General features: G+C 33.7%; 1 protein-coding gene across 1 annotated transcript; it reads left to right on the top strand.

Moving 5' to 3' along the window:
- The first annotated feature begins 9744 nt into the window (after positions 1 to 9744).
- On the top strand, positions 9745 to 12389 carry LOC137940382 (G-type lectin S-receptor-like serine/threonine-protein kinase LECRK3). Its single transcript, XM_068785414.1, has one exon. The coding sequence runs from the start codon at positions 9869 to 9871 to the stop codon at positions 12266 to 12268; it is 2400 nt and encodes a 799-aa protein (XP_068641515.1). The 5' UTR covers positions 9745 to 9868; the 3' UTR covers positions 12269 to 12389.
- The last annotated feature ends 1826 nt before the right edge of the window (positions 12390 to 14215 follow it).

The following is a 14215-nucleotide window of genomic DNA, read 5'->3' as shown; positions in this document are numbered from 1 at the left end:
ATAGATTGTGATAAATTAAGAAGGACTTAGGAAATTAAATTAATATTAGCTAATTAATTCAATATATTAAATATAATAATTAAACAAATACTTACTTCTATAATATTAAAAGCGTAATCAAATTGTAATATCTAAATATCAAATAGTTATATAAAAAAATATTTTATTATAGAAAGTTAGTCAATTAACTCTTATGAGAGTTGTACTTAAAAATTTTATTAATAAACTAAGAAAGATTTTAACTTGCAAAAAAATAATACAAATAAAAATAAAATAGATTAATTATTTTATTATTTAAAGGAGTAAAAATAAAATAATATAACACTGAGTTAGTTTAATTATTATAATTAAATTAATAATATAAAATTAATATTATCTTATAAATTAAATATATAAAAAATTAAAATAATTACACAAATACTTACTTTTATAATATCTAAATATTTAATGAAATTATTGTGTCTAAAGTGTTTAAATTCTTACTCTTAAACTATTCATTATCCAACGTACTACGTAAACAATGTAATAATAAAAATAAAAATATCACAAATATAATTCAATCAAATATTTAATATAAAAAAATACAGCTCTACTTGTAAATTACAAAAAAAAAAAAAAATTCATTAAAACCTAATAGTCAATAATTTTGCCACTTCTGAATTGCTAATACATCATGAAAATACAATGCTCTTCCAGATTTACTGCAAGTCCAATGAATATAATTCTTCCACCTGATTTCAAGCAATAGGATGTTAATTCACTTCATTTTTTAAAAAATAAAATATAGAAAATATTAAATTGCCATAAATAAGACCATGCATGCCAAACAACTGTGTATTACCAGGCTATGTGGGATGGATTAAGAATTAGAGGACACAAAACTGTATATTACCATTATACAGATTCAACACATGTACAAGTGTTTGCACTTAACACAATGTGCTATAATCTCAACATAAGTTAATTGTATATCGCAACTCAAAGTATGTGATCAATTGAGTAAAGGTTGGCTTGACATTCATATAATACATTTGTTCAAGTGATATAGTTCTTACACGAGAGAGATAGAGATAGAGAGAGACAGAGAGAAAGAGGGAGAGAGAGATTTTGTGAAGCCTTGTTCCTAAAGTCTCAAGGAAGAAAGGATAAGAATCCCCATAGATTACATGACTCTTGAAACACCTTTGACCAGACTATGTGAACTACTATTGGCTGATCTCAAGGTTTTACTGCCAATTGACTACTATGAAGAACTCAAGCTTAGGATTTCATCAAAAAAAAGGTTTTAGGATGATAAGTTCTTTCTTAGGATGGAACTGTTCTTGACACATGGTTTTATGGGATATGCATTCTAAGCATCACATCTAAGTTAGCTCCCATGTCTCTGTATTATTTCTCCAAAAAATTATTTTTTCAAGTCCCGAAATAAAATTTTCTCCAACGAGCTTCCTCTATTGTGCAAGATCTTTAGTAACAGATATGAAGTTCAGTGAGACTAAGAAACTAAAATCAAACAATGGAATACATCATCCCTCCTACAGCCATTCCTGATGCTACAACAAGAGCCTCAATTATAGCAAAAGTGTAGAATATAGGAAAATGATACAATATAACTTTTTAGCTGAAAATCCAAAAGCAAGGAAGCCTGCAATTATTTTGTTTTATTTTCCTGTTTGCAGATGAGGCAACAGATTAAACACCAAGAACCAGCTCTTCCAGATTGTCTTTGCCGAGAAGAATAACCATTACTTAGCCCTATACTAGAAATTCTCTCACGTTGTGACTTTCTTGGTAGTTCACTTGGCAATGTTAGAAAATTTTGTGTCATAGGAAAAAGGGCTCTGCATGCATATGGATTGGTTTAGGTTGTTAACAAATAAGTTTATGGTTTGTTAGGTGATAGTTCACATGGAGAATTCACATTTTTTTATTTTTGGGACCCTTTATGTTGCCATACGAAAAAAAAGTTATTGCAAAATATTTCTTTATTAAATTGTATAATCTTATTTTTGTATTTGTACGACCTTAAAATGGTAGGAAATTAATTTTAGGGTATATGACTACACTAGAAATAAAGAAAAAGTATTATAAATAAAAGAGGATAAAGGTGGAGGTATGAAGGATACTAAGGGGGGGTTAGTGCACAATGTAAGTGCATAGGGAAATGAAATACAATGAAAAGTACTTTCCCTGGGGAAAGTGAGAGGGAATGTAAAGTAGTTGTTTGAGTTAGTGTGCACAATGGAAAGTGCAGTGTAAAATACTTGTTTGTGTTAGTGTGCGCAATGGAAAGTGCAGTATAAAGTATTTGTTTGTGTTAGTGTGCACAATGGAAAGTGTGGTGTAAAGTGTATATAAATTATTTATTAAATAAAATATTTTGATATATCTGACTATCAGAAAATTAAATTAATATTAGTTCATAAATAAAATATAATAATTAAACAAATGCTTACTTTTATATTAAAATTGTAATCAAATTTTAATTTTGTAATATCTAAATATAAAATAATTATACAAATATCATACTACATAGAGTACTACACAAATTTCGTAATAATAAAAATAAAATAATACAAATATAACTCAATCACCTTTTTAATGAAAAAAATTATATCTGTTCATACAAAAGTACAACATAAAAATATTTAGTGCCATTAAAACTTAATAGTCAATAATTTTGCCACATCTAAATTGCTAAAACATCTTGATAATATGATGCTCTTGCAGGTTGTACTGCAGACTCCCTCTGAGTACGTGCGACTAAAATAAAATATTAAAAATAAATAAATAAATAAATAAAAACATATGTGAATATAATAAATAAATAAATTATTTTTTAATAACATATGATATGTTTTAATATTAAAAACCACTAATTTAATATAATAAATATATATATATTTATCAATAACATAATATATTAGTATGTATTATTAATTAATAATATATTGTCACAAAATTTAAAACCATTGGTTTAATTAATTATAGCAATGGGATAATTAAAATATATTAATATAGTAATTATAAAATAAATATTTTTGAGGCCATCTTTTTGGTGTTTGTTAAGCCTCATTGCATTTTCATCGACAATAATTTTATGAAGGTTTTGCAGAAACTTCTTGTAAACAGTATGCTATTCAATTAAATTCAATGGGAAGTTTGAATTTGACAGCTACGATATACGAAATCATCAATCCTGCTCTCTCCTGCATAATTATTCTAAAGAAGTTGATACATTGAACCCTTGAAATGTCACATAAATAGTTACATGAGCATAAGTTAGAAAAAAGCCTAGGCCACTTCTATTGTTGGAGAAGCAAGGAGTAGGAGCCACCCCTAACCTTTGCCATTTCCATTAGTACTTAGCAAACAAAGTGTCTGCAAAGACACATTAGAAAGATGATGAAATGGGAAGCCTTCTCAAAAGTCTGATGAACTATATCATTATGTAGAGAGGTTAGTCCACAATGAACTTGAAATGAAGTGAAGATTTTAATTCATCTTAAATGAATTGATTCAACTTCAACTCATCCTTGGGTGTTAGTATAGACGAGTTCAAGTGCACTGGAAAACAAATTCCAATATTTGTGCCCCAAAATGAAAAATATGATATAAACTAGAGAATGAGTAACTTTTTTGTAATATACTTAAATAGAACATGTGTAAACAGATAATTAACCAAAATAAGCATGGTTACTACACTTATAAGTGATTTAATGTGTAGTATTAAAATATATTAATAAACTAATTAATGACATACTATATTATATTACTTAATGATTACAGTTTATTATACATTAATATAATAATTACGTGTGATTAGAATAAATTATAAAAAATTAAATAAAATAAAAAATAACATAATCGAATATAATAAAGAAATAAATTATTTTTTTAATAACATAAGATATATTTTAACATTAAAAACCACTAATTCAACATAGTAATAAAAAATTAATATAATAAATATATTATTTTATCAATAACATAATATATATTTTTACATATTATTAATTATTAATAATATATGTCACAAAATTTGAAACCATTGGTTTGATTAATTATAGCAATGGGATAATTAATCCAATATTTATTTTAACAATATTTTAATTATGACTATTAAATTACTAATTTAATACATTTATTATAAAATGAATATATTTATAAATAAAAACAATTATTTTATAAAAAAATAGATTATTTTTTAATAACATAAGATATATTTTAACATTAAAAACCACTAATTTAATACGGTAATAAAAAATAATATAATATAATAAATAAATAAATTATTTTATCAATAACATAATATATTTTTACGTATTATTAATTAAAAATATATTATCACAAAATTTAAAATCATTGGTTTAATTAATTATAGCAAAGGGATAATTAAACAAAAATAATTTATCAAATACTTGTTTTAATAATATTTTAATTATGACTATTAAAAAACTAACTTAATATAGTAATTATAAAATAAATATTTTGAATAAATAAAAATAATTATTTTATAAATAAAAAATATAAATTATTATTTTTATGACGCTAGTTTAATACGGAGCAGACGGAACCTATCCGTTTTCTCCGGTCCCATTTCTCAAAAAATTTCCTCCCGCCCATGAATCCCCAAATTCTCCTCCACTCTATGTGCCTGAACTTCCGGACTGTCTTCAGGCATTCTTCCCTTAGCCTTTGTTTTTCTTCTCTTTGACGATTTTGATACTAAACTAAAACTTCGTCTAAAAAATCAGTAGTTCTTGTTTGATCTGTAATTTTTTGCGTTTCCAATTGTGTTGAAGGGAATTAGCTCTTTTGGTAGTATATGGACAAGTAATCCGAACTCTCCCTCTTTCGGGGTTGATCAAGAAGATGAGTGGGAAAACACAATCACAAGCCTGCAGAAAGGAAAAGGAAACTACAGTTAGTGTTTATCCAAAGGACAATTAATGGTAATTGCTTCTATCGCTAACAGCAATTCAACATTTTGCTGAAAGCGGGAGTCGATTCTTAATTCATCGAGGAAAAACGAGGAAATCAATTTAATCAAACTGTCAGTCAAAAGGAGCTTGACGACCATGCCGTGTGGAAGAGGCAGTCATTGGACTGTTACATCTAAATGGTCTATCTATATCGACCCTTCTTTTCAGTCCAACGGATTTGGTAGCATCGCGGTTTCACAAATTTTCTATAAAAAGAGATGAAACGCGGGATAGAGAATAACAGGGATCAGAGACTGTTGACTCGTAGGTCTTTGCGAACGAGTCAATTCGACTCTGGCAAGCACGACTATAATCAAGCAAAGAATTCCGCATACTCAGAAATTTTTAGTCTCAATGTCGCCAATTTCAGTGCACACAAACTCGTATACGATGGAACTCATGAAGAACCCAAAGGTTCTTGCCTGGCTAATGGCTTTCCTACGTTTGGTTCTTCTTCTCTTCATGGCCACTAATTCTTCAGCTGCAGGTTAAGGCAGATCCATCCCAATTAACATGGGATGTGAGCTCTTTGCCTCCAAAGATCCTACTTGTTGGCCTTCCGATTCCGATCGCTTTGCCTTTGGATTCTACCCAGAAGGTGGTGGCTTCAGAGTCGAAATCTGGTTGCAGATGAAGCCCAAAAAAACCGTTGTATGGACTACAAAATGGGATGAGCCACCCATGTTTGGCCGTTCGCCACTGGTTCTAACCTATGACGGTCAGCTCATCTTAACCAAAATGTGGAAGAGCCTCCCTTGGAGATGAAAAAGCCCTTCTTCCTCTCGTTTATCAACGATTGAAGGCAAACTTATCAGGGATTTCGATTTTTTTGTTTCTCTTGTGGCGTCTCCCCTTTCAGTCCCTGGCTCTCCTGGACATCGTTCCTGTTGATTCGTGGGTTCAAAGGGAATTTTCCTGAAGGCATCCAAGGCTCGTGTGAACTCATGGACAGAACTCTTGTAAACAGTATGCACTTCAATTAAATTCAATGGGAAGTTTGAATCTGAGAGCTACGATATGTGAAATCATCAATCCTCCTCTCTCCTGCATAATTTTTTTCTGGTTAGTTTGAATCTTGAGGGAAAAGAGGGTCTGAGGCTACATGTCTGAATCAATTTCATCGAACTTGTTCGTCGGGTTTGAATATTCAAATTCATCTCAACTTTTGAAGGTGAAGTATAATTTTCAAGATGATCAAAGGCTTCTTTTGCACCTTCGTCCCGACGTGATACTCTTTTGACCAGGTCCAGCTCTCTCCATCACAGGCTGGGGGGACCTTTTCTTTCTACTTAGATTATCGTCAATCAAACGTGTCGTGTGGAAAACACGCCGCTACCGGTCAGGTGCCTCTAAATGGTCTGGTCTACCTAGCGACCCTTCTTTTCAGTTTCCATGGATTATGCGGAGAGAGATGAAACGAGGAACAGAGATTAGAAGACCCCCATTGCTTTCATCTGAAACATCAACCGACTCTTGCAGCTCGAGGGTAAATGCCCAAAGGATCTTGACTAGCAAATTATGCGTTCCACTCTCGCCACCAGGACTGCCGTTATCATGGGTTCAGATCGGCTGAAGCGCTTGTTTCAGCCGATTGCTGTAACTTTCAACCATAGAGCAGACGGAACTTTCGGACTGTCTTTAGGCATTCTTCCCTCTGCCTTTGTTTTTCTTCTTTTTGACGATTCTGATACTAAACTAAAAACTTTCGTCTAAAAAATCAGTAGTTATTATTTGATCTGTAATTATTTGGGTTTCCAATTGCGTTGAAGGGAATTAGCTCTCTTGGGAGTATATGAACAAGTAATCCGAACTCTCCCGCCCTCGGGGTTAACGAAGAAGATGACTACACTAGAAATAAAGAAAAAATATTATAAATAAAAGAGTATATAGGTATAAAGTGTAAAATACTTATTTGTGTTAGTGGGTGCAATAGAAAATATAGTATAAAGTATTTGTTTGTATTAATATACACAATGGAAAGTGTGGTATAAAGTGTATATAGATTATTTATTAAATAAAATATTTTGATATATATGATTATCAAAAATTAAATTAATATTAGTTAATAAATAAAATATATTAAATATAATAATTAAGCAAATGTTTACTTTTATATTATTAAAATTATAATCAAATTTTAATTTTGTAATATCTAAATATAAAATAATTATACAAATATCACATTACATAGCGTACTACACAAATATCGTAATAATAGAAATAAAAATAATACAAATATAACTCGATCACCTTTTTAATAAAAAAAAATTATATCTATTCATACAAAAGTACAACATAAAAAATATTTAGTGACATTAAAACATAATAATCACTAACTTTGCCACATTTGAATTACTAAAAGAATCTTGATAATATGATGTTCTTACAGATTGTAATGCAGACTCCCTCTAAGTACGTACGACTAAAATAAAATATTAAAAATAAATAAATTAATTAAAAATAACTTAAGTGAATATAATAAATAAATAAATTATTTTTTAATAACATTAGATATGTTTTAACATTAAAAACCACTAATTTAATATAATAAATAAGTATATATTTATCAATAACATAATATATTTTTATTTATTATTAATTAATAATATATTGTCACAAAATTTAAAACCATTGGTTTAATTAATTATAGCAATGGGATAATTAAAATATATTAATATAGTAATTATAAAATAAATTTATTAAATAAATAAAAATAATTATTTTATAAATAAAAATATAAATTATTATTTTTACGACGGTTTAATTTTTCCTAACTTAGAAAAAATTAAACCACCGTCTTCCTGCGCGTCGTCTTCCTTAGCGGTAGGAGACTATGGCGACGGGCCAGCGGGCAACGGCGACGGAGGCGACGCTCCAACGGTACGCTGAGAGGGAGGCCGAGAGGCTCTACAGCAGAGGCTCGACCTCCCGTGCTCTGCGACGAAGGTAGAGAGGGAGAGGAGAGGGAGGCCGAGAGGCTCTATGGCATAGGCTCGGCCTCCCGTGCTCTGCGACGGAGGTAGAGAGGGAGAGGAGAGGGAGGCCGAGAGAGAAGAGAAGCCGAAGGTTGCGAGAGAGAAAAAAAAAAATATCCGAAACCTCGTTCGACAGAGGTTCCTCCCCGACAGCGAGATGTATTTGAACGATGGTAAGTGAAATCCGAGTTCGACCCCTCGGATTTTACTTACCATCGTTTTATGCCTGATGTATTTCACTTTTCCCCATCACTTACTGGGCGCACTAGTGGGTTTCAAACTATTTTTCCCAGCGTACACTGCGTACTAACATGCCCTAATTGGTAAAAAACCAGATTAATATTTTTTTAAAATTTTCTAGTACAACAGTAGGAAAACTTTAGCTTTTTTATTCCTTAGACTAGGGGTGAAAACCCTAAACCCTAGACCCTAGGCCATAACCCCTAGTCTTAAGGAATAAAAAAAATAGTTAACGTATGTAATGATCGAAGAAATTGGAGCGAGGTCATAGCAACGTTTTTCTCTTAATCTTTAATAAAGCGTACGTGTCAAGGCAGCCAAGCAAGTACTGCCAACCCAGTGTGAGATGAGGCCGCCAGCTAATCCTCCCATACGATCATCACTCAAAAACTGACAAGTGGCTCCACCGCCACCTCTCCTTTTCTTTCTTTCTTTCTTTATTGACGATTCGGACGACTCTGAAGGCATCCAAGGCTCGTGTGAAATACCCGTAACGACCCTAGCCTCTTACTCGTCTTATTTTGGAGTTACCAATATACCCTTACTCGTCTTCCTTTACCAATTTTATTCCAGTGTAACAATATCGTTTAGAATGGGTAGTTAAATCTTTTAGTATCGTTTATTTCTTCTGTTCATGGAGTTCTTCAAAAGAAGGGCATGATCGTAAGGGGGGTTATGCGGAGAGAGAGATGAAACGAGGAACAGAGAGTAGAAGACCCCGTTGCTTTCTTCTGAAACATCAACCGATGCTTGCAGCTCGAGGGTAAATGACCAAAGACTCTTGACTAGCAAATTACGCGTTCCACTCTCGCCACCAGGACTGCCGTTATCATGGGTTCAGATCGGCTGGAGCGCTTGTTCCAGCCGATTGCTGTAACTTTCAACCATAGAGTAGACGGAACTTTCGGACTGTCTTTAGGCATTCTTCCCTCCGCCTTTGTTTTTCTTCTCTTTGACGATTCTGATACTAAACTAAAACTTCGTCTAAAAAATCAGTAGTTATTATTTGATCTGTAATTATTTGGGTTTCCAATTGTGTTGAAGGGAATTAGCTCTCTTGGTAGTATATGAACAAGTAATCCGAACTCTCCCTCTCTCGGGGTTAATGAAGATGAGTGGGAAAAAAGCAGTCACAAGCCTGCAGAAAGGAAAAGGAAACTACAGTTAGTGTTTATCCAAAGGACAATTAATGGCAACTGCTTCTATCGCTATCAGTAATTCAACACTTTGTTGAAAGCGGGAGTCGATTCTTAATTCATCGAGGAAAAACGAGGAAATCAATTTAATCAAACGGTCAGTCAAAAGGAGCTTGACGACCATGCCGTGTGGAACAGACGGCCACCTGACTGTTACATCTAAATTCTTTTCAGTCCAACGGATTTGGTAGCATCGCGGTTTCACAAAATTTCTGTAAAAAGAGATGAAACGCGGAATAGAGAATAATAGGACGACGACTTCAAGGCTCCCGTTGTTTACTTCTTAAAAATAAATCGACACTTGCAGCTGGAAAGAAAGCGATCAGAGACTGCTGACTCGTAGGTCTTCGCAAATGATTCAATTCGACTCTGGCAAATGGCAAGCAGTACTATAACCAAGCTGAGAATTCCGCCTACTCAGGAATTTTTAGTCTCAATGTCGTCAAGTTCAGTGCACACAAACTCGTATACGATGGAACTCATGAAGAACCCAAAGGTTCTTGCCTGGCTAATGGCTTTCCAACGCTTGCTTCTTCTTCTCTTCATAGCCACCAATTCTTCAGCTGCAGGAGAATGCAGATCCGTCCGAATTAACCTAGGTTGCGAGCTCTTTGCCTCCAAAGATCCTACTTATTGGCCTTCCGATTCCGGTCGCTTTGCCTTTGGATTCTACCCAGAAGGTGGTGGCTTCAGAGTCGGAATCTGGTTGCAGACGAAGCCCAAAAAAACCGTTGTATGGACTGCAAAACGGGATGAGCCACCCATGTCTGGCGATTCACAACTGGTTCTGAGCTATGACGGTCAGCTCATCTTAACCACCGATCACGACCAAAACATAACTTTCTTGTCGTTAGGCGAACCGGCTTCTTCAGCTTCATTGCTCGATACAGGCAACTTTGTCGTTTACGGTTCCAATATTTCTAAAATCATATGGGAGAGTTTTTATTATCCAACAGACACCATTGTAGCAGATCAGATTTTGATCACGGGGAATGAATTGGCCTCCAGTGTGTCAGAGAGTAAGCGTTCAACTGGGAAGTTTACGCTGAAGCTCCAGATGGACGGGAACCTTGTTCTTTATCCTGCACAAACTCCCGAGAGATATTATCACGCTTATTGGGCATCAAATACCGTAACAAATACCATCACGCAAGGACTTCAGCGGAAATTAATACTCGCCAGTGATGGCCTCTTGTCACTCGTAAATTACAGTGGCTCCGTTATATATAATATGTCTACAATTCGGTCGTCTGATGCAGAGCTTATTTATCGTGCAACACTAGATGCCGATGGCTTCTTCCGTCTGTATTCTCACAATTTCACGAGTAACAGTGGGCCAACAGTAGTGGGGAAGTGGCCATTTGAGATGGATCCGTGTATTGTCAAAGGTATTTGTGGATTTAATAGCTACTGTGGTTCTATGGGTGCTCACTTCAATTGCTACTGCCTACCTGGCTTCAGTTTTCTTAATCCCAATGACAGCTCTGGTGGCTGTGTGAAGAACATCACTAGCCAAAGTTGTGGAGATTCGAGAGACTCAGTGACGGTTTTGGAAAATGTGGGATGGCTTGATACTGTTTACTCCTTTCGACCAGATTCGACTCAACAAGAATGCACTGAATCATGTTTGGAGGACAGGTACTGTGAGGCTGCTTTCTATGGAGAAAACAATTGTCGGAAACGGTCACTTCCTCTGAGATATGGAAAGGTTCAAAGTAATAGTGTTGGATATTTAACTCTCATCAAGGTGTCAACATGCAACGTCTCTTACAATTTGGGAGATCCAAGGAATGGCTCAAGCGAAATCAGAAGTAAGAAAGACTTGCATCTGGTTTTTGTCATCTTGGGTGGAGTAATTGTTGCAGTCGCACTTGTCGGCTTCACTGCTACTTTCCTCCTTTGGCATCGAAGTCGTCGTACAACGCATGGGAGACTCATGGGCGCAGGCAACGGAAGTTTGGGCCTGACCGAGGATGTATCCCTGCGATCCTTTTCATATGATGAGCTCACAAGAGCCACCGGCGGATTCAAGGAAGAGGTGGGGAGAGGTGCCTTCGGTGCTGTCTATAAAGGGGTTCTTGACTTCAATGGTGAAAAATTTATTGCAGTGAAGAGATTAGAGAAAATCATCGAGGAAGGAGAGAGGGAGTTCTTGACGGAGATGAGATCGATTGGAAGGACTCATCACAGGAACTTGATTCGACTGCTGGGTGTTTGTTACGAAGGCAAAACCAGGCTTCTGGTTTATGATTACATGAGCAATGGCTCCCTCGCAGACTTCCTCTGCAAGGGTCAACCCCGTTTGCACTGGAACGAAAGAGTCCGAATTGCGCAAGATGTGGCTCGGGGGATCCTCTACCTCCATGAAGACTGTGAACCTCACATCATTCACTGCGATATCAAACCACAGAACATACTGATAGACGACTCTTGGACGGCAAAGGTCTCCGATTTTGGACTTGCAAAACTCTTGACGCCCGATCAAACAAGAACTTTTACGGGTATCAGAGGCACGAGAGGCTACTTGGCACCCGAATGGTATAAAAACACACCCATTTCGGTGAAGACAGATGTATACAGCTTCGGCATGGTTCTGTTAGAGATCATCTGCTGCAGAAAAAACGTAGACATTGATGTTCCAGATGACGAGATGATTCTTTCAGAATGGGTTTACAAGTGCTTCAGGACTGGAGATCTTAAGGAGCTTTTGAAGGGAGAAGAAGAAGTAGATAAGAAGATGTTGGAAAGGATGGTATCCGTGGCCTTGTGGTGCATTCAGGACGAGCCTGCTCTTCGTCCTACAATCAAGTGTGTTATCTCCATGTTGGAAGGGAGTTTAGAGGTTCATGTCCCCCCTGTTCCAACTTCATAAAACGAACTGGTTAACTTCATAGTACAGTTTTCTTTGCAGCTGGCAGAAAGTACTTTCTATACTCTATACATAGGAGGGGTTGTCATAGTGAAACTAAAATTGAAAGTGAATTAATTTTTGTGTGAGGGTGGTAATGTAACGTGCAATGATAAGTATTTGTTTGTGTTAATGTGCACAATGTAAAATTGTGCCGAGTGAAACTAAAAATGAAAGTGAATTAATTTTTGTGTGAGAGTGGTAATGTAATGTGCAATGAAAAGTATTTGTTTGTGTTAATGTGCACAATGTAAAGTTTGATAGATCTTACTTTTATAATTTTTACTTAACTTTTTTATTTTAAAACTAAAAGATAGATTGTGATAAATTAAGAAGGACTTAGGAAATTAAATTAATATTAGTTAATTAATTAAATATATTAAATATAATAATTAAACAAATACTTACTTATATAATATTAAAAGCGTAATCTAATTGTAATATCTAAATATCAAATAGTTATATAAAAAATATATTTTATTATAGAAAGTTAGTCAATTAACTCTTATGAGAGTTGTACTTAAAAAATTTATTAATAAACTAAGAAAGATTTTAATTTGCAAAAAAATAAAAAAATTAAAAATTAATTATTTTATTAATTGAAAAAGTAAAAATAAAATATTATAACACAGATTTAGTCTAATTACTATAATTAAATTAATAATATAAAAATAATATTATCTTATAAAGTAAATATATAAAAAATTAAAATAATTACACAAATACTTAATTTTATAATATAAAAATATTTAACGAAATTATTGTTTTTAAAGTGTTTAAATTCTTACTCTTAAACTATTCATTATCCAACGTACTACGTAAACTACGTATTAATAAAAATAAAAATAACACAAATATAATTTAATCAAATATTTAATATAAAAATATACAATTCTACAAGCAAAATATAATAATAAATATTTAATTTCATTAAACCATAATTGTTAATAAGTTTGCCACATCTGAATTGCTAATATATTGCAAAAATTCGATGCTCTTGCAAATTTATTGCAAGTCCACTGAATACAATTCTTCCACCTGATTTCAAGCAATCACATGTTAATTCACTACATTTCTTTAAAAATAAAATATAGAAAATATTAAATTGCCATAAATAAGACAATGCATGCCAAACAACTGTGTATTACCAGGCTATGTGGGATGGATTAAGAATTAGAGTACACAAAACTGTACATTACCATTATAAATGAAAATTGTATATTACCATGGTGCCCTCAGGCAGACAGATTCAACACATGTACAAGTGTTTGCACTTAACACAATGTGTTATAATCTCAACAAAAGTTAATTGTATATCGCAACTCAAAGTATGTGATCAATTGAGTAAAGGTTGGCTTGGCATTCATATGATACATTTGTTCAAGTGATATAGTTCTTACACGAGAGAGATAGAGATAGAGAGAGACGGAGAGAAAGAGGGAGAAAGAGAGATTCTATGAGGCTTTTTCCTAAAGCCTCAAGGAAGAAAGGATAAGAATCCCCAAAGATTACATGACTCTTGAAACACCTTTGACTAGACTGTGAACTACTCTTGGCTGATCTCAAGTTTTATTGCCAATTGACTACTATGAAAAACTCAAACTTAGGATGATAAGTTCTTTCTTAGGATTGAATTGTTCCTGACACATGGTTTTATGGGAAATGCATCCTCTGCATCACATCTAAGTTAGCTCCCATATCTCTGTATTATTTCTCCAAAAAATTATTTTTTCAAGTCCCGAAATAAAATTTTCTCCAACGAGCTTCTTCTATTGTGCAAGATATTTAGTAATAGATACGTGAGACTAAGAAACTAATGTGATGCTCAAACAATGGAATACATTGTTCGAGCAGCGGGCTAGTTAGTAACGGCGACGGAGGCAGCGGGCCAAAGGGCAATGGTGACGGAGG

The sequence above is a fragment of the Aristolochia californica genome, unplaced genomic scaffold, assembly GCF_029961685.1.
Source record: "Aristolochia californica isolate CCGP_79_NKW_82.1479 unplaced genomic scaffold, dmAriCali1.0.hap1 SCAF_9, whole genome shotgun sequence".
NCBI lineage: Eukaryota > Viridiplantae > Streptophyta > Magnoliopsida > Piperales > Aristolochiaceae > Aristolochia > Aristolochia californica.
Note: the sequence above shows the minus strand (reverse complement) of the source record. Positions and strands in the feature narration are given on the sequence as shown.